The sequence below is a fragment of the Oncorhynchus mykiss genome, chromosome 23 (genome assembly GCF_013265735.2).
Source record: "Oncorhynchus mykiss isolate Arlee chromosome 23, USDA_OmykA_1.1, whole genome shotgun sequence".
Lineage (NCBI taxonomy): Eukaryota > Metazoa > Chordata > Actinopteri > Salmoniformes > Salmonidae > Oncorhynchus > Oncorhynchus mykiss.
Window position 1 is genome coordinate 6171010 of NC_048587.1, and position 23995 is coordinate 6195004.

Consider the following 23995-nt stretch of genomic DNA (forward strand, 5'->3'; position numbering starts at 1 on the left):
TATAACAGTGGACCCTGGTCAGATATAACAGTGATGGAGGTCAGATATAACAGTGATGGAGGTCAGATATAACAGTGATGGAGGTCAGATATAACAGTGATGGAGGTCAGATATAACAGTGATGGAGGTCAGATATAACAGTGGACCCTGGTCAGATATAACATTGATGGAGGTCAGATATAACAGTGATGGAGGTCAGATATAACAGTGGACCCTGGTCAGATATGCCAGTGATGGAGGTCAGATATAACAGTGGACCCTGGTCAGATATAACAGTGGACCCTGTTTCGATATAACAGTGGACCCTGGTCAGATATAACAGTGATGGAGGTCAGATACAACAGTGATGGAGGTCAGATAAAACAGTGATGGAGGTCAGATATAACAGTGGACCCTGGTCAGATATGCCAGTGATGGAGGTCAGATATAACAGTGGACCCTGGTCAGATATAACAGTGATTGAGGTCAGATAAAACAGTGATGTAGGTCAGATATAAGGAGAGGAGAGTAGAGTAGATTAGAGTAGAGTAGAGGAGAGGAGAGGAGAGGAGAGGAGAGGAGAGGAGATGAGATGATATTAGAGGGGAGAGGAGAGGAGATGATATTAGAGGGGAGAGGAGAGGAGAGGAGAGGAGAGGAGAGGAGAGGAGAGGAGAGGAGAGGAGAGGAGAGGAGATGATATTAGAGGGGAGAGGAGAGGAGAGGAGAGGAGAGGAGAGGAGAGGAGATGATATTAGAGGGGAGAGGAGAGGAGAGGAGAGGAGAGGAGAGGAGAGGAGAGGAGAGGAGAGGAGAGGAGAGGAGAGGAGAGGAGAGGGGAGGGGAGGAGAGGAGAGGAGAGGAGATGATATTAGAGGGGAGAGGAGAGGAGAGGAGAGGATTTAATATTACTGCTCATAAAGACAAAGGCAAATTCATCTCTATTGATCAGAAAAACAGTCAAACATTTAAAAATAAATATTGACTAATTGTCAACCTCAAATGAATGACAATCGCTGGATTAGGTTGCATATCAGAATATTTTGAATTGTGCATTCCTGCTTGGACAACGTACCATGTGAGTCGTCAATTACGCCGCTTAATAAAGATTTATGGATGACTTTATAATGACTTAATATTGACGTAATAATGACTTAATGACTTAATAATGACTATATCATGACTTAATAATGACTTAATAATGACTATATAATGACTATATAATGACTATATAATGACTTAATAATGACTTAATATTGACGTAATAATTACTTAATGACTTAATAATGATTTAATAATGACTTAATAATGACTATATAATGACTTAATAATGACTTAATAATGACTATATAATGACTTAATAATGACTATATAATGACAATGTAATGACTTAATAATGACTTAATAATGACTTAATAATGACTATATAATGACTTAATAATGACTTCACAATGACTTCACAATGACTTAATAATGACTTAATAATGACTTTATAATGACTTTATAATTACTTCATAATGACTCCATAATGACGTTATAATGATGTTTTAATGTCTTAATAATGACTTAATAATTACTTTATAATGATGTTTTAATGTCTTAATAATGACTTCATAATGACTTAATAATGACTTCATAATGACTTTATAATGACTTTATAATGACTTAATAATGACTTAATAATGTCTTAATAATGTCTTAATAATGACTTAATAATGACTTAATAATGACTTAATAATGTCTTAATAATGTCTTTATAATGACTTAATAATGACTTAATAATGACTTAATAATGATGTGTTAATGACTTTATAATGACTTAATAATTACTTTATAATGATGTTTTAATGTCTTAATAATGTCTTAATAATTACTTAATAATGACTTTATAATGACTTTATAATGACTTTATAATGACTTCATAATGACTTAATAATGACGTTATAATGACTTCATAATGACTTTATAATGACTTCATGACTTAATAATGACTTGATAATGATGTTTTAATGACTTTATAATGACTTAATAATTACTTTATAATGATGTTTTAATGTCTTAATAATGTCTTAATAATTACTTAATAATGACTTTATAATGACTTTATAATGACTTTATAATGACTTCATTGACTTCATAATGTAACGCTGTTCTTCGTTTGTAGAAAGAGAGTCGGACCGAAATGCAGCGTGGTGGTTACTCATGTCTTTAATGAAGAAAAACGGAACGATACATGAAATAACTAATAAATACAAAAACGACAAACGGAACGTGAAACCTAATACAGCCTATCTGGTGAACACTACACAGAGACAGGAACAATCACCCACGAAATACAAAGTGAAACCCAGGCTACCTAAATACGGTTCCCAATCCGAGACAACGAGAATCACCTGACTCAGATTGAGAACCGCCTCAGGCAGCCAAGCCTATACTAGACACACCCCTAATCAACCACAATCCCAATGCCTACAAAAACCCCAATAAGACAATACAATAACCCCATGTCACACCCTGGCCTGAACAAATAATTAAAGAAAACACAAAATACTAAGACCAAGGCGTGACAAATAATGACGTTATAATGACTTCATAATGACGTTATACTGACTTTATAATTACTTAATAATGACTTTATAAGATAATGACTCAAATGTATTCTATTGTGTAATGCTGCACCCCCCCCCCCCCCTAAAAAAATGTGGAGGTACCTCCAAAATCATGAGCTGGTGCCACCGACTGGTGCCCCTGTCTTCATTCATATAAACATTTCTTTGGGGATTTATATTTTCAATTAATGCCTACATTTCCTAAGATGTCGTTTCCATTGTTGAGACGACATCAATCATCTGAGAGTGGGTAATGGAGATCACCGTGGACTCATCCATCACAGGCACATTTCATTAAGATGAAACGGTTTGTGTCTTCCCAAATGGCACCCTATTCCCTACGTAGTGCACTACTTTTGACCAGAGCCCTATGAGCCATGGGGAAAAGTAGTGCACTACAGAGTGAATACAGGGTCCCATTTGGGACAAACATCTGTGTTGATCCCGCCGGGCTTCAGCACATATCATCAATCACCACGTGTCAGTTTCTCTGATCATAATTGTGAATCGCTGTTTATTATAATGTTGTTGTTTTTTCTCATTAGTTTGACCTCTTCTCTGCATGTCATTGATGTTAGCTCTCTGTGTTCATTTAAAGGCCAGCCGTGCTGTTCTGTTCTGGGCCAACCATATGACTGGGCAGTAGACCATATGACTGGGCAGTAGTCCATATGACTGGGCAGTAGACCATATGACTGGGCAGTAGACTAGTAGACCATATGACTGGACAGTAGTCTATATGACTGGACAGTAGACCATATGACTGGGCAGTAGACTAGTAGACCATATGACTGGACAGTATTCTATATGACTGGACAGTAGACCAGTAGACCATATGACTGGACAGTAGTCTATATGACTGGACAGTAGACCATATGACTGGGCAGTAGACTAGTAGACCATATGACTGGACAGTAGTCTATATGACTGGACAGTAGACCATATGACTGGGCAGTAGACTAGTAGACCATATGACTGGACAGTAGACCGGTAGACCATATGACTGGGCAGTAGACCAGTAGTCCATATGACTGGGCAGTAGACCATATGACTGGGCAGTAGACCAGTAGACCATATGACTGGGCAGTAGACCATATGACTGGGCAGTAGACCAGTAGACCATATGACTGGGCAGTAGACCATATGACTGGGCAGTAGACCAGTAGACCATATGACTGGGCAGTAGACCAGTAGACCATATGACTGGGCAGTAGACCATATGACTGGGCAGTAGACCAGTAGACCATATGACTGGGCAGTAGACCAGTAGTCCATATGACTGGGCAGTAGACCATATGACTGGGCAGTAGACCAGTAGACCATATGACTGGGCAGTAGACCATATGACTGGGTAGTAGACCATATGACTGGACAGTAGACCAGTAGACCATATGACTGGACAGTATTCCATATGACTGGGCAGTAGACCAGTAGACCATATGACTGGGCAGTAGACCATATGACTGGGTAGTAGACCATATGACTGGACAGTAGACCAGTAGACCATATGACTGGACAGTATTCCATATGACTGGGCAGTATTCCATATGACTGGACAGTAGACCATATGACTGGGCAGTAGTCCATATGACCTGACCTGGCCTGACATGGCAGTAGTCCATATGACTGGACAGTAGACCATATGACTGGGCAGTAGTCCATATGACTGGGCAGTAGATTGGGCAGTAGTCCATATGACTGGACAGTAGACCACATGACTGTGCAGTAGACCATATGACTGGGCAGTAGACCAATAGACCATATGACTGGACAGTAGACCATATGACTGGGCAGTAGACCATATGACTGGACAGTAGACCAGTAGACCATATGACTGGGCAGTAGACCATATGACTGGACATTAGACCATATGACTGGACAGTAGACCATATGACTGGGCAGTAGATCATATGACTGGACAGTAGACCATATGACTGGGACCAGTAGACCAGTAGACCAGTAGACCATATGACTGAGCAGTAGACCATATGACTGAGCAGTAGACCATATGACTGGGCAGTAGACCATATGACTGGACAGTAGACCATATGACTGGGACCAGTAGACCAGTAGACCAGTAGACCATATGACTGGGCAGTAGTCCATATGACGGGACAGTAGACCATATGACTGGGCAGTAGACCATATGACTGGACAGTAGACCATTTGACTGGCACCAGTAGACCAGTAGACCAGTAGACCATATGACTGGGACCAGTAGACCATATGACTGGGCAGTAGACCATATGACTGGGCAGTAGACCATATGACTGGACAGTAGACCATATGACTCGGCAGTAGACCATATGACTGGGCAGTAGACCATATGACTGAGCAGTAGACCAAATGACTGGGCAGTAGACCATATGACTGAGCAGTAGACCATATGACTGGTCAGTAGACCATATGACTGGACAGTATTCCATATGACTGGACAGTAGACCATATGACTGGACAGTATTCCATATGACTGGGCAGTATTTCATATGACTGGACAGAATTCCATATGACTGGACAGTAGACCAGTAGACCATAAGACTGGAAAATAGACCAGTAGACCATATTACTGGACAGTAGTCTATATGACTGGACAGTAGACCAGTAGACCATATGACTGGGCAGTAGACCAGTAGACCATATGACTGGGCAGTAGACCATATGACTGGGCAGTAGACCAGTAGACCATATGACTGGGCAGTAGACCATATGACTGGGCAGTAGACCAGTAGACCATATGACTGGGCAGTAGACCAGTAGACCATATGACTGGGCAGTAGACCATATGACTGGGCAGTAGACCAGTAGACCATATGACTGGGCAGTAGACCAGTAGTCCATATGACTGGGCAGTAGACCATATGACTGGGCAGTAGACCAGTAGACCATATGACTGGGCAGTAGACCATATGACTGGGTAGTAGACCATATGACTGGACAGTAGACCAGTAGACCATATGACTGGACAGTATTCCATATGACTGGGCAGTAGACCAGTAGACCATATGACTGGGCAGTAGACCATATGACTGGGTAGTAGACCATATGACTGGACAGTAGACCAGTAGACCATATGACTGGACAGTATTCCATATGACTGGGCAGTATTCCATATGACTGGACAGTAGACCATATGACTGGGCAGTAGTCCATATGACCTGACCTGGCCTGACATGGCAGTAGTCCATATGACTGGACAGTAGACCATATGACTGGGCAGTAGTCCATATGACTGGGCAGTAGATTGGGCAGTAGTCCATATGACTGGACAGTAGACCACATGACTGTGCAGTAGACCATATGACTGGGCAGTAGACCAGTAGTCTATATGACTGGACAGTAGACCATATGACTGGACAGTAGACCATATGACTGGGCAGTAGACCATATGACTGGGCAGTAGACCAATAGACCATATGACTGGACAGTAGACCATATGACTGGGCAGTAGACCAATAGACCATATGACTGGACAGTAGACCATATGACTGGGCAGTAGACCATATGACTGGACAGTAGACCAGTAGACCATATGACTGGGCAGTAGACCATATGACTGGACATTAGACCATATGACTGGACAGTAGACCATATGACTGGGCAGTAGATCATATGACTGGACAGTAGACCATATGACTGGGACCAGTAGACCAGTAGACCAGTAGACCATATGACTGAGCAGTAGACCATATGACTGAGCAGTAGACCATATGACTGGGCAGTAGACCATATGACTGGACAGTAGACCATATGACTGGGACCAGTAGACCAGTAGACCAGTAGACCATATGACTGGGCAGTAGTCCATATGACGGGACAGTAGACCATATGACTGGGCAGTAGACCATATGACTGGACAGTAGACCATTTGACTGGCACCAGTAGACCAGTAGACCAGTAGACCATATGACTGGGACCAGTAGACCATATGACTGGGCAGTAGACCATATGACTGGGCAGTAGACCATATGACTGGACAGTAGACCATATGACTCGGCAGTAGACCATATGACTGGGCAGTAGACCATATGACTGAGCAGTAGACCAAATGACTGGGCAGTAGACCATATGACTGAGCAGTAGACCATATGACTGGTCAGTAGACCATATGACTGGACAGTATTCCATATGACTGGACAGTAGACCATATGACTGGACAGTATTCCATATGACTGGGCAGTATTTCATATGACTGGACAGAATTCCATATGACTGGACAGTAGACCAGTAGACCATAAGACTGGAAAATAGACCAGTAGACCATATTACTGGACAGTAGTCTATATGACTGGACAGTAGACCAGTAGACCATATGACTGGGCAGTAGACCAGTAGACCATATGACTGGACAGTAGTCTATATGACTGGACAGTAGACCACATGACTGGGCAGTAGACTAGTAGACCATATGACTGGACAGTAGTCTATATGACTGGACAGTAGACCATATGACTGGGCAGTAGACTAGTAGACCATATGACTGGACAGTAGACCGGTAGACCATATGACTGGGCAGTAGACCAGTAGTCCATATGACTGGGCAGTAGACCATATGACTGGGCAGTAGACCAGTAGTCCATATGACTGGGCAGTAGACCATATGACTGGGCAGTAGACCAGTAGACCATATGACTGGGCAGTAGACCATATGACTGGGTAGTAGACCATATGACTGGACAGTAGACCAGTAGACCATATGACTGGACAGTAGACCATATAACTGGGCAGTAGACCAGTAGACCATATGACTGGACAGTATTCCATATGACTGGGCAGTATTCCATATGACTGGACAGTAGACCATATGACTGGGCAGTAGTCCATATGACCTGACCTGGCCTGACATGGCAGTAGTCCATATGACTGGACAGTAGACCATATGACTGGGCAGTAGTCCATATGACTGGGCAGTAGACTGGGCAGTAGTCCATATGACTGGACAGTAGACCATATGACTGTGCAGTAGACCATATGACTGGGCAGTAGACCAGTAGTCTATATGACTGGACAGTAGACCATATGACTGGACAGTAGACCATATGACTGGGCAGTAGACCAATAGACCTAATGACTGGACAGTAGACCATATGACTGGGCAGTAGACCATATGACTGGACAGTAGACCAGTAGACCATATGACTGGGCAGTAGACCATATGACTGGACATTAGACCTTATGACTGGACAGTAGACCATATGACTGGGCAGTAGACCAGTAGACCATATGACTGGGCAGTAGACCATATGACTGGGCAGTAGACCAGTAGACCATATGACTAGGCAGTAGACCATATGACTGGGTAGTAGACCATATGACTGGACAGTAGACCAGTAGACCATATGACTGGACAGTAGACCATATAACTGGGCAGTAGACCAGTAGACCATATGACTGGACAGTATTCCATATGACTGGGCAGTAGACCATATGACTGGGCAGTAGACCAGTAGACCATATGACTGGGCAGTAGACCAGTAGTCCATATGACTGGGCAGTAGACCAGTAGACCATATGACTGGGCAGTAGACCATATGACTGGGTAGTAGACCATATGACTGGACAGTAGACCAGTAGACCATATGACTGGACAGTAGACCATATAACTGGGCAGTAGACCAGTAGACCATATGACTGGACAGTATTCCATATGACTGGGCAGTATTCCATATGACTGGACAGTAGACCATATGACTGGGCAGTAGTCCATATGACCTGACCTGGCCTGACATGGCAGTAGTCCATATGACTGGACAGTAGACCATATGACTGGGCAGTAGTCCATATGACTGGGCAGTAGACTGGGCAGTAGTCCATATGACTGGACAGTAGACCATATGACTGTGCAGTAGACCATATGACTGGGCAGTAGACCAGTAGTCTATATGACTGGACAGTAGACCATATGACTGGACAGTAGACCATATGACTGGGCAGTAGACCAATAGACCTAATGACTGGACAGTAGACCATATGACTGGGCAGTAGACCATATGACTGGACAGTAGACCAGTAGACCATATGACTGGGCAGTAGACCATATGACTGGACATTAGACCATATGACTGGACAGTAGACCATATGACTGGGCAGTAGATCAAATGACTGGACAGTAGACCATATGACTGGGACCAGTAGACCAGTAGACCAGTAGACCATATGACTGAGCAGTAGACCATATGACTGAGCAGTAGACCATATGACTGAGCAGTAGACCATATGACTGGACAGTAGACCATATGACTGGACAGTAGACCATATGACTGGGACCAGTAGACCAGTAGACCAGTAGACCATATGACTGGGCAGTAGTCCATATGACTGGACAGTAGACCATATGACTGGGCAGTAGACCATATGACTGGACAGTAGACCATTTGACTGGCACCAGTAGACCAGTAGACCAGTAGACCATATGACTGGGACCAGTAGACCATATGACTGGGCAGTAGACCATATGACTGGGCAGTAGACCATATGACTGGACAGTAGACCATATGACTCGGCAGTAGACCATATGACTGGGCAGTAGACCACATGACTGGGCAGTAGACCAGTAGACCATATGACTGGACAATAGACCATATGACTGGGACCAGTAGACCAATAGACCAGTAGACCATATGACTGGACAGTAGACCATATGACTGGACAATAGACCATATGACTGGACAGTAGACCAGGTGTGACAAACCTTGGGCCTGTAGGACTTGTTTATTCAATGACGATGTCAAGAAAACTGAGCAGTGCTTTATTATGGACTGACTTCTCCCCATCTGAGCTACTGTTGTATCAATATATGTTTTGTCCATGACAGTTTACAATCCAGTGTTACTCCAAACAGTATAGTTATCTCAACTTGCTCAATTTCCACATTATTCATTCCAAGATTTAGTTGAGGTTCAGGGCTTATTGAATAATTTGTCCCAAATACAATGCTTTTAAGTTTTGAAATAATATTTAGGACTAACTAATTTCTTTCCACCCATTCTGAAACCAACCGCAGCTTTCTGTTAAGTGTTGCAGTGATTTAACTTGTTGTTGTTGCTGACATGTATAGTGTTGAGTCATTAGCATGCATAGACACGCTGGCTTTACAGAAAGCCAGTGGCATGTCATTAGTTTGCTTTTAAAAAGTAAGGGGCCTAGACAGCTGCCCTGGGGAATGCCTGACTCTCCCAGGATAATTTTGGTTTCCATTAAAAAAAAGTCCCTCTGTGTTCTGTTAGACAGATAACTCAATCCACAATATGGCAGGGGGTGTAAAGCCGTAACACATGAGTTTTACCAGCCAGCAGATTATGTTCGATAATGTCAAAAGCCACGCTGAAGCCTAAAACGAAAACTCCAACAATCTTTTTATTATCAATTTCTCTTAGCCAATCATAAGTCATTCGTGTAAGTGCCGTGCGTGTTAAGTGCCCTTATTCTATAAGCGTGCTGAAAGTCTGTAGTCAATTTTTTTTACTGTGAAAAAGCTTTGTATCTGATCAAACACCATTTTTTTCCCAAAGGTTTACTTCGGTTTGGTGGAAGGGTGATTGGTCGGCTGTTTGAGCGGGTGTTTTCATATCAAATAGAAAATAGCAAGACTTTCCTTTTACTTTCCTAACTGACCTGATATCTCTATATGAAACTAATATCAGAATGTGACCTTCTGACCTGGCCTGATATCTCTATATGAAACTAATATCAGAATGTGACCTTCTGACCTGGCCTGATATCTCTATATGAAACTAATATCAGAATGTGACCTTCTGACCTGGCCTGATATCTCTATATGAAACTAATATCAGAATGTGACCTTCAGACCTGGCCTGGCATGTCTATATGAAACTAATATCAGAATGTGACCTTCTGACCTGGCCTGATATCTCTATATGAAACTAATATCAGAATGTGACCTTCTGACCTGGCCTGATATCTCTATATGAAACTAATATCAGAATGTGACCTTCAGACCTGGCCTGATATCTCTATATGAAACTAATATCAGAATGTGACCTTCTGACCTGGCCTGATATCTCTATATGAAACTAATATCAGAATGTGACCTTCTGACCTGGCCTGATATCTCTATATGAAACTAATATCAGAATGTGACCTTCTGACCTGGCCTGATATCTCTATATGAAACTAATATCAGAATGTGACCTTCTGACCTGGCCTGATATCTCTATATGAAACTAATATCAGAATGTGACCTTCTGACCTGGCCTGATATCTCTATATGAAACTAATATCAGAATGTGACCTTCTGACCTGGCCTGATATCTCTATATGAAACTAATATCAGAATGTGACCTTCTGACCTGGCCTGATATCTCTATATGAAACTAATATCAGAATGTGACCTTCAGACCTGACCTGATATCTCTATATGAAACTAATATCAGAATGTGACCTTCAGACCTGGCCTGATATCTCTATATGAAACTAATATCAGAATGTGACCTTCTGACCTGGCCTGATATCTCTATATGAAACTAATATCAGAATGTGACCTTCTGACCTGGCCTGATATCTCTATATGAAACTAATATCAGAATGTGACCTTCTGACCTGGCCTGATATATCTATATGAAACTAATATCAGAATGTGACCTTCTGACCTGGCCTGATATCTCTATATGAAACTAATATCAGAATGTGACCTTCTGACCTGGCCTGATATCTCTATATGAAACTAATATCAGAATGTGACCTTCTGACCTGGCCTGATATCTCTATATGAAACTAATATCAGAATGTGACCTTCAGACCTGACCTGATATCTCTATATGAAACTAATATCAGAATGTGACCTTCAGACCTGGCCTGATATCTCTATATGAAACTAATATCAGAATGTGACCTTCTGACCTGGCCTGATATCTCTATATGAAACTAATATCAGAATGTGACCTTCTGACCTGGCCTGATATCTCTATATGAAACTAATATCAGAATGTGACCTTCAGACCTGGCCTGGCATGTCTATATCATGTGACCTTCTGACATGGCCTGACATGTCTATATCATGTGACCTTCTGACCTGGCCTGACATGTCTATATAATGTGACTTTCTGACCTGGCCTGACATGTCTATATAATGTGACTTTCTGACCTGGCCTGACATGTCTATATAATGTGACCTTCAGACCTGGCCTGCCATGTCTATATCATGTGACCTTCTGACCTGGCCTGACATGTCTATAGAATGTGACCTTCTGACCTGGCCTGACATGTCTTTATAATGTGACCTTCTGACCTGGCCTGACATGTCTATATAATGTGACCTTCTGACCTGGCCTGACATGTCTATATAATGTGACCTTCTAACCTGGCCTGACATGTCTATATAATGTGACCTTCTAACCTGGCCTGACATGTCTTTACAAAACTAATAACAGAATGTGACCTTCTGACCTGGCCTGACATGTCTATATAATGTGACCTTCTGACCTGGCCTGACATGTCTATATAATGTGGCCTTCTGACCTGGCCTGACATGTCTATATAAAACTAATAACAGAAAGTGACCTTCATATTGCCCTTCCTTCACAAGGTGGACATGAATGAATGAGCAGTTCTTTCCTCCTTTGTTTTCTCTCTGTGTGTGTGTGTGTGTGTGTGTGTGTGTGTGTGTGTGTGTGTGTGTGTGTGTGTGTGTGTGTGTGTGTGTGTGTGTGTGTGTGAGTGTGTGTGTTGCCGACTCATTGGCTTGGCTAGCACATCCTCAGTGTGTGTCAGCTCTGGTCATGACATGCTCAGTGAAGGATGTGTTGAGCTCAGCGAGGGGAATTCTGCTCTACTGTGGAGCGATGGTCCAGCCAGGAACACACACACACACACACAGACACACACACACACACAGACACAGACACACACACACACACACACACACACACACACACACACACACACACACACACACACACACACACACACACACACACACACACACACACACACACACACACACAGAGAGAGAGAGAGAGAGCCAGGAGCTTGCACTGATGTCATACGAATTACTCCTGGAAAAATGTCTGTTCAACGGGGGAGGCTGTTCAACGGGGGAGTCTGTTCAACGGGGGAGTCTGTTCAACGGGGGAGGCTGTTGAATGCGCACAGGTGTCTTGCTATTTCTATATCCCACATGAAGCTAAGGACACTGTTGCTACAACATCGTCTCATCATGCAGTCTCTCTCTCTCCTCCTAAGGACACTGTTGCTACAACATCGTCTCATCATGCAGTCTCTCTCTCTCCTCCTAAGGACACTGTTGCTACAACATCGTCTCATCATGCAGTCTCTCTCTCTCCTCCTAAGGACACTGTTGCTACAACATTGTCTCATCATGCAGTCTCTCTCTCTGCTCCTAAGGACACTGTTGCTACAACATTGTCTCATCATGCAGTCCCTCTCTCCTACGGACACTGTTGCTACAACATTGTCTCATCATGCAGTCCCTCTCTCCTAAGGACACTGTTGCAACAACATTGTCTCATCATGCAGTCCCTCTCTCCTACGGACACTGTTGCTACAACATTGTCTCATCATGCAGTCCCTCTCTCCTAAGGACACTGTTGATACAACATTGTCTCATCATGCAGTCCCTCTCTCCTAAGGACACTGTTGCTACAACATTGTCTCATCATGCAGTCCCTCTCTCATAAGGACACTGTTGCTACAACATTGTCTCATCATGCAGTCCCTCTCTCCTAAGGACACTGTTGATACAACATTGTCTCATCATGCAGTTCCCTCTTTCCCTCCAGTTGAATCTAATGTTTAGGCTAATTGGTGTGGCCCAATCACATCTTCGGAGTCTGTTTCATTAACACACACACACACACACACACACACACACACACACACACACACACACACACACACACACACTTTAGTTTGATCACATAATCTCGAAGTGTTTACGCATTCATAATCAATTACAGCATGATACTTCACAGTGCCATGGGGCTCTCTCCTTCTCCCTCTCTTTCTCTCTTTCTTCCCCCCCCCCCCCCTCTCTCTCTCTCTCTCTCCCTCCCTCCCCCCTCCCTCTCTCTCTCTCTCTCCCTCCCTCCCTCTCTCTCTCTCTCTCTCTCTCAAGATAATGAGGATGGTTCCCCTGTATCATCCTCAACCCTGGGAACGGTATGTGTGTGCTTGTGTTGGGTCTAGAATCCCCTAAATTAGGACTGTTGTCTGGGTGTAACGGGACTTATCTGCTGCTGTGACTAAGATATCAATAACTATTGATTCAAACTATGGCAGTGAGGTAATGAAGATGCTTCTGTCAATGCTGAGGTTGGGGAGAGGGTGTGTCCCAAATCTCACCCTATTCCCGATATAATGCACAGTGGGCCTTGTTCAAAAGTAGTGCACTTACATTGGGAGCATCTTATCCCAGTGACTCCTACACTAACCTGATATCAACATGACATCCCAATGACTCCTACACTACCTGATATCAACATGATATCAATATGATATTCCACTGACTGCTACACTACCTGATATCAACATGATATCACAATGACTCCTACACTACCTGATATCAACATGATATCCCACTGACTCCTACACTACCTGATATCAACATGATATCAACATGATATCCCAATGACTCCTACACTACCTGATATCAACATGATATCAATATGATATCCCACTGACTGCTACACTACCTGATATCAACATGATATCACAATGACTCCTACACTACCTGATATCAACATGATATCCCACTGACTCCTACACTACCTGATATCAACATGATATCAACATGATATCCCAATGACTCCTACACTACCTGATATCAACATGATATCAACATGATATCCCACTGACTCCTACACTACCTGATATCAACATGATATCACAATGACTCCTACACTACCTGATATCAACATGATATCCCACTGACTCCTACACTACCTGATATCAACATGATATCACAATGACTCCTACACTACCTGATATCAACATGATATCAATATGATATCCCACTGACTGCTACACTACCTGATATCAACATGATATCACAATGACTCCTACACTACCTGATATCAACATGATATCCCACTGACTCCTACACTACCTGATATCAACATGATATCAACATGATATCCCAATGACTCCTACACTACCTGATATCAACATGATATCAACATGATATCCCACTGACTCCTACACTACCTGATATCAACATGATATCCCAATGACTCCTACACTACCTGATATCAACATGATATCAACTTGATATCGCACTGACTCCTACACTACCTGATATCAACATGATATCCCACTGACTCATACACTACCTGATATCAACATGATATCCCAATGACTCCTACACTACCTGATATCAACATGATATCAACATGAGATCCCAATGACTGCTACACTACCTGATATCAACATGATATCCCACTGACTCCTACACTACCTGATCAACATGATATCACACTGACTCCTACACTACCTGATATCAACATGATATCCCACTGACTCCTACACTACCTGATATCAACATGATATCAACATGATATCACACTGACTCCTACACTACCTGATATCAACATGATATCACAATGACTCCTACACTACCTGATATCAACATGATATCCCACTGACTCCTACACTACCTGATCAACATGATATCAACATGATATCCCAATGACTCCTACACTACCTGATATCAACATGATATCAACATGATATCACACTGACTCCTACACTACCTGATATCAACATGATATCACAATGACTCCTACACTACCTGATATCAACATGATATCCCACTGACTCCTACACTACCTGATCAACATGATATCAACATGATATCCCAATGACTACTACACTACATGATATCAACATGATATCAACATGATATCCCACTGACTCCTACACTACCTGATCAACATGATATAAACATGATATCCCACTGACTCCTACACTACCTGATCAACATGATATCAACATGATATCCCACTGACTCCTATACTACCTGACATCAACATGATATCCCACTGACTCCTATACTACCTGATATCAACATGATATCCCACTGACTCCTATACTACCTGATATCAACATGATATCCCACTGACTCCTACACTACCTGATCAACATGATATCACACTGACTCCTACACTACCTGATATCAACATGATATCCCACTGACTCCTACACTACCCGATATCAACATGATATCAACATGATATCACACTGACTCCTACACTACATGATATCAACATGATATCCCACTGACTCCTACACTACCTGATATCAACATGATATCAACATGATATCACACTGACTCCTACACTACCTGATATCAACATGATATCAACATCTTATCCCAATGACTCCTACACTACCTGATCAACATGATATCACACTGACTCCTACACTACCTGATATCAACATGATATCCCACTGACTCCTACACTACCCGATATCAACATGATATCAACATGATATCACACTGACTCCTACACTACATGATATCAACATGATATCCCACTGACTCCTACACTACCTGATCAACATGATATCAACATGATATCCCACTGACTCCTACACTACCTGATATCAACATGATATCCCACTGACACCTACACTACCAGATATCAACATGATATCAACATGATATCCCACTGACTCCTACACTACCTGATATCAACATGATATCAACATCTTATCCCAATGACTCCTACACTACCCGATATCAACATGATATCAACATGATATCCCACTGACTCCTACACTACCCGATATCAATATGATATCAACATGATATCACACTGACTCCTACACTACCTGATATCAACATGATATCCCACTGACTCCTATACTACCTGATATCAACATGATATCCCACTGACTCCCACACTACCTGATATCAACATGATATCCCACTGACTCCCACACTACCTGATATCAACATGATATCCCACTGACTCCTATACTACCTGATATCAACATGATATCCCACTGACTCCCACACTACCTGATATCAACATGACATCCCACTGACACCTACACTACCTGATCAACATGATATCAACATGATATCCCACTGACACCTACACTACCTGATATCAACATGATATCAACATGATATCCCACTTACTCCTACACTACCTGATATCAACATGATATCCCACTGACTCCTACACTACCTGATATCAACATGATATCCCACTGACTCCTACACTACCTGATCAAAGGTACAGCAGGGGTTTGATGTCTCCCCGTAGAGCAGAGGCTGGATGTACCTTCCTGGAGACTGTGGCTGTCTGTGTAGGTCATTCTCTCTCCGAGTCATGATTAAAGGAGAGCGCTTGGTTACGTTACTGCCAGAGGAACATGACGTCTGTAGCACTGCATTATTACCATATAAAAGACCTTAGATACTTACGTTCATCCATATTGACGTGTTAAATGTTTGACGTGCGAAGGATTTTTATAGTTCATGGGCTGTAAAAAGGCCTGTTCTGAAAACTAGTAACCGAAGAGAATATTAGATATTTAGACTTTTGAAAACTAGTAACCGAAGAGAATATTAGATATTTAGACTTCTGAAAACTTGTAACAGGAGAGAATATTAGATATTTAGAGGTCTGAAAACTAGTAACAGGAGAGAATATTAGATATTTAGAGGTCTGAAAACTAGTAACAGGAGAGAATATTAGATATTTAGAGGTCTGAAAACTAGTAACAGGAGAGAATATTAGATATTTAGAGTTCTGAAAACTAGTAACAGGAGAGAATATTAGATATTTAGAGTTCTGAAAACTAGTAACAGAAGAGAATATTAGATATTTAGAGGTCTGAAAACTAGTAACCAAAGATAATATTAGATATTTAGAGTTCTGAAAACTAGTAACAGGAGAGAATATTAGATATTTAGACTTCTGAAAACTAGTAACAGGAGAGAATATTAGATATTTAGAGTTCTGAAAACTAGTAACAGGAGAGAATATTAGATATTTAGAGTTCTGAAAACTAGTAACAGGAGAGAATATTAGATATTTAGAGTTCTGAAAACTAGTAACAGGAGAGAATATTAGATATTTAGAGTTCTGAAAACTAGTAACAGGAGAGAATATTAGATATTTAGAGTTCTGAAAACTAGTAACAGGAGAGAATATTAGATATATGGTGACTTAGATGGTGTTGAAGCGCTCTCTTGATTCTTGTCAGAAAATCCATAACTTTTTGTGATAAAAAGAGATTGCTGCAGGTATGCTTTTAGGAAAAAGGATTCTCCAGGCCTTTGTCCCTGAAGAAGAACCCTTTATAGAGGTAGAACCGTATTATCTACATGGAACCCTTTATAGAGGTAGAACCATATTATCTACATAGAACCCTTTATAGAGATAGAACCGTATTATCTACATAGAACCCTTTATAGAGGTAGATCCTTATTATCTACATAGAACCCTTTATAGAGGTAGATCCTTATTATCTACATAGAACCCTTTATAGAGGTAGAACCGTATTATCTACACAGAACCCTTTATAGAGGTAGAACCGTATTATCTACACAGAACCCTTTATAGAGGTAGAACCGTATTATCTACATAGAACCCTTTATAGAGGTAGAACCTTATTATCTACATAGAACTCTTTATAGAGGTATAACCTTATTATCTACATATAACCCTTTATAGAGGTAGATCCTTATTATCTACATAGAACCCTTTATAGAGGTAGAACTGTATTATCTACACAGATCCCTTTATAGAGGTAGAACCTTATTATCTACATAGAACTCTTTATAGAGGTATAACCTTATTATCTACATATAACCCTTTATAGAGGTAGAACCGTATTATCTACATAGAACCCTTTATAGAGGTAGAACCTTATTATCTACACAGAACCCTTTATAGAGGTAGAACCGTATTATCTACATAGAACCCTTTATAGAGGTAGAACTGTATTATCTACACAGATCCCTTTATAGAGGTAGAACCATATTATCTACATAGAACCCTTTATAGAGGTAGAACCATATTATCTACATAGAACCCTTTATAGAGGTAGAACCATATTATCTACATATAACCCTTTATAGAGGTCTGAAAACTAGTAACAGGAGAGAATATTAGATATTTAGAGGTCTGAAAACTAGTAACAGGAGAGAATATTAGATATTTAGAGTTCTGAAAACTAGTAACAGGAGAGAATATTAGATATTTAGAGTTCTGAAAACTAGTAACAGAAGAGAATATTAGATATTTAGAGGTCTGAAAACTAGTAACCAAAGATAATATTAGATATTTAGAGTTCTGAAAACTAGTAACAGGAGAGAATATTAGATATTTAGACTTCTGAAAACTAGTAACAGGAGAGAATATTAGATATTTAGAGTTCTGAAAACTAGTAACAGGAGAGAATATTAGATATTTAGAGTTCTGAAAACTAGTAACAGGAGAGAATATTAGATATTTAGAGTTCTGAAAACTAGTAACAGGAGAGAATATTAGATATTTAGAGTTCTGAAAACTAGTAACAGGAGAGAATATTAGATATTTAGAGTTCTGAAAACTAGTAACAGGAGAGAATATTAGATATATGGTGACTTAGATGGTGTTGAAGCGCTCTCTTGATTCTTGTCAGAAAATCCATAACTTTTTGTGATAAAAAGAGATTGCTGCAGGTATGCTTTTAGGAAAAAGGATTCTCCAGGCCTTTGTCCCTGAAGAAGAACCCTTTATAGAGGTAGAACCGTATTATCTACATGGAACCCTTTATAGAGGTAGAACCATATTATCTACATAGAACCCTTTATAGAGATAGAACCGTATTATCTACATAGAACCCTTTATAGAGGTAGATCCTTATTATCTACATAGAACCCTTTATAGAGGTAGATCCTTATTATCTACATAGAACCCTTTATAGAGGTAGAACCGTATTATCTACACAGAACCCTTTATAGAGGTAGAACCGTATTATCTACACAGAACCCTTTATAGAGGTAGAACCGTATTATCTACATAGAACCCTTTATAGAGGTAGAACCTTATTATCTACATAGAACTCTTTATAGAGGTATAACCTTATTATCTACATATAACCCTTTATAGAGGTAGATCCTTATTATCTACATAGAACCCTTTATAGAGGTAGAACTGTATTATCTACACAGATCCCTTTATAGAGGTAGAACCTTATTATCTACATAGAACTCTTTATAGAGGTATAACCTTATTATCTACATATAACCCTTTATAGAGGTAGAACCGTATTATCTACATAGAACCCTTTATAGAGGTAGAACCTTATTATCTACACAGAACCCTTTATAGAGGTAGAACCGTATTATCTACATAGAACCCTTTATAGAGGTAGAACTGTATTATCTACACAGATCCCTTTATAGAGGTAGAACCATATTATCTACATAGAACCCTTTATAGAGGTAGAACCATATTATCTACATAGAACCCTTTATAGAGGTAGAACCATATTATCTACATATAACCCTTTATAGAGGTAGAACCGTATTATCTACATAGAACCCTTTATAGAGGTATAACCTTATTATCTACATATAACCCTTTATAGAGGTAGATCCTTATTATCTACATAGAACCCTTTATAGAGGTATAACCTTATTATCTACATATAACCCTTTATAGAGGTAGAACCGTATTATCTACATAGAACCCTTTATAGAGGTAGAACCGTATTATCTACATAGAACCCTTTATAGAGGTAGAACTGTATTATCTACACAGATCCCTTTATAGAGGTAGAACCATATTATCTACATAGAAGCCTTTATAGAGGTAGAACCATATTATCTACATAGAACCCTTTATAGAGGTAGAACCATATTATCTACATAGAACCCTTTATAGAGGTAGAACTGTATTATCTACATAGAACCCTTTATAGAGGTAGAACCATATTATCTACATAGAACCCTTTATAGAGGTAGAACTGTATTATCTACACAGATCCCTTTATAGAGGTAGAACCATATTATCTACATAGAACCCTTTATAGAGGTAGAACCATATTATCTACATAGAACCCTTTATAGAGGTAGAACCGTATTATCTACATAGAACCCTTTATAGAGGTAGAACTGTATTATCTACACAGATCCCTTTATAGAGGTAGAACCATATTATCTACATAGAACCCTTTATAGAGGTAGAACTGTATTATCTACACAGAACCCTTTATAGAGGTAGAACTGTATTATCTACACAGAACCCTTTATAGAGGTAGAACCGTATTATCTACACAGAACCCTTTATAGAGGTAGAACCGTATTATCTACACAGAACCCTTTATAGAGGTATAACCTTATTATCTACACAGAACTCTTTATAGAGGTAGAACATTATTTTCTACATAGAACCTTTTAGGATTCTATGTCTTCCTTTTAGAAGCATTTATTTTATGTAGGAAAGGTTCTAAAGGAACCCTCTGAGTTCTGAAGAGTTCAGGAAAATCCACTGTAAGTCAACTGGCGTTGAGGCATTCTGCCTCCAATGTAGAAAAATCCATAACTTTTATATTGCTGAAAAGGATGTCTCATGGCGTTGATTAGGAGAATGTATTTCGTTTAGATAAGGCTTACAATAAATCCTGTCATTACTGCAGACAGGCAGTGTGCTGTGGCCGCGGACTAGCGTCTGGCACTGTCGAACAATGTTGGATTCTTTTCAGTTTAAACAAATTTCTGTTTCTGGGGACTGTTTTTTATCGCTTGTCCAAATCATATCCAGAAGGTTCTACAGTCATGACTCAGTTTGAGATCTCCATGTGAAGAGGGTTCCTAAAGTCATGACTCAGTTTGAGATCTCCATGTGAAGAGGGTTCCTAAAGTCATGACTCAGTTTGAGATCTCCATGTGAAGAGGGTTCCTAAAGTCATGACTCTGTTTGAGATCTCCATGTGAAGAAGGTTCCTAAAGTCATGACTTAGTTTGAGATCTCCACGTGAAGAAGGTTCTGAAGTCATGACTCAGTTTGAGATCTCCATGTGAAGAGGGTTCTGAAGTCATGACTCAGTTTGAGATCTCATGTGATTCCTGATTGTCCCCATTCTCCTGTCAGCACTGTCTATATCTGCTATCTGCCAGGGACATGTTAACTAGTTCTATGTTAACCAGTTCTATGTTAACTAGTTCTATGTTAACCAGTTCTATGTTAACTAGTTAACTAGTTCTATGTTAACCAGTTCTATGTTAACCAGTTCTATGTCAACCAGTTCAATGTTAACTAGTTAACCAGTTCTATGTTAACCAGTTCAATGTTAACTAGTTAACCAGTTCTATGTTAACTAGTTCCATGTTAACAATTTCAATGTTAACTAGTGTGTGTGTGTGTGTGTGTGTGTGTGTGTGTGTGTGTGTGTGTGTGTGTGTGTGTGTGTGTGTGTGTGTGTGTGCGCGTGTTTGTGTATTCGGTCTTTGAAAACAGGCATCGTCGCTTCGTGTTTCAAATTGATAAAAAAATCAAATCACCGTCCGCAGTCTGATCTGACCATCGATCTGCTTTCTCTGCTTGTGTTCTCATAGACGGAGCCTGTTTGCCCTCCTTCCTATAGATGAACAGGTGACCCACTGGGTCAGGGAAGCTGGTGTATGTCTGTGTGAATGGTTGGGTGATGGTTTACATATTCATTACATTTTAATTGATACCTTGTTATTCTTATAGTCCACTGACGTTGAGTTTCTGTCTGAGTCAGAGCTTTGACACTAATTAAAACAACTTCATTTGATTCCATTGGACTTTTCTGCTCTTTCCAGCCTGGCTTTGATCCGGGGATCACTGCCAGTTCTGTGGTTTGTTTTGTGGGTTATGAAAGCAGGGTCCAGGAAACATCATGTCCCTGACAAGGCCAGACTCCAGAAGCAACTCTAACAGTCCTAGCAGTGAGGTCAGGAAGACTCTCAAGCTGTCTGTGATGGGTGTTCCTCATCTGGCTGTCCTGAGGTCACACACACTCACACACGCACGCACACACACACACACACACACGCACGCACACACACACACACACACACACGCACGCACGTGCACACACACACGCATGCACGTGCACACACACACACACACACACACACACACACACACCACGCTGTAATAATCAACTCATAAGGGTTCCCAGTGTTTGTGTGAGCTCATAGTAGTTCCAGGATCTACCCCTGCTGCTGGTCCCTCCCTCTCTCTCTCTCCCCTCTCCTCCCTCCCTCTCTCTCCCCTCCCTCCCTCTCTCCTCCCTCCCTATCTCTCTCTCCCCTCCCTCCCTCTCTCTCTCTCGCTCCCCTCCCTCCCTCTCTCTCTCTCTCTCCCTCCCTCTCTCTCTCTCTCTCCCCTCTCCTCCCTCTCTCTCTCTCCCCTCCCTCCCTCTCTCTCTCTCTCTCCCCTCTCCTCCCTCCCTCTCTCTCCCCTCCCTCCCTCTCTCCTCCCTCCCTATCTCTCTCTCCCCTCCCTCCCTCTCTCTCTCTCGCTCCCCTCCCTCCCTCTCTCTCTCTCCCCTCCCTCCCTCTCTCTCTCTCTCTCTCTCCCTCCCTCTCTCTCTCTCCCCTCCCTCCCTCTCTCTCTCCTCCCTCCCAGCCCTCTCTCCCCTCTCCTCCCTCCCATCCCTCTCTCCCCTCTCCTCCCTCCCAGCCCTCTCTCCCCTCTCCTCCCTCTCTCTCTCTCCTCCCTCCCAGCCCTCTCTCCCCTCTCCTCCCTCTCAGCCCTCTCTCCTCTCTCTCCCCTCCCATCCCTCTCTCCTCCCTCCCAGCCCTCTCCTCCCTCTCAGCCATCTCTCCTCTCACTCCCCTCCCCTCCCATCCCTCTCTCCTCCCTCCCAGCCCTCTCTCCCCTCCTAGCCCTCTCTCCTCTCTCTCCCCTCCCCTCCCCTCCCATCCCATCCCTCTCTCCTCCCCTCCCAGCCCTCTCTCCCCTCCCAGGCCTCTCTCTGCCCTCTCTCCTCTCTCTCCCCTCCCTGCCTGCTCTCCTCGCTCCCCTCCCATCCCTCTCCCGCCCTCCCAGCCCTCTCTCCCCTCCCAGCCCTCTCTCCTCTCTCTCTCTCGCTCCCCTCCCTGCCTGCTCTCTCTCGCTCCCCTCCCATCCCTCTCTCTCCCCTCCCATCCCTCTCTCTCCCCTCCCTGCCTGCTCTCCTCTCTCCCCTCCCATCCCTCTCTCTCCCCTCCCCTCCCCTCCCCTCCCAGCCCTCTCTCTCCCCTCCCATCCCTCTCTCTAAATGTGTCCCTCACGCTGAGCTGTCCTCTTTGAGATTCCCTTCTTTTAACTCTTGCTCTTTTTGTGTCTTATTTCTAGTGGTCTGTTTGCCAGTCACTACACAGAAACACACTACCTGGAAGACGGCAGCGCGGTCACCGGCTCTCACAACATCACGGTACGGTATTAAGTCTAATGGAGTCTCACAACCTCACGGTACGG

General features: G+C 41.9%; 1 protein-coding gene across 1 annotated transcript in view; it reads left to right on the forward strand.

The window, feature by feature from the left end:
* Positions 1-23995, forward strand: part of LOC110510837 (disintegrin and metalloproteinase domain-containing protein 12) — a 245135-nt gene that overhangs the window by 84274 nt on the left and 136866 nt on the right. Inside the window, exon 4 of the mRNA XM_036960839.1 lies at positions 23873-23951. Within this exon, the coding sequence (XP_036816734.1) occupies positions 23873-23951 (79 nt within the window). The remainder of the gene's footprint in view (positions 1-23872; positions 23952-23995) is intronic.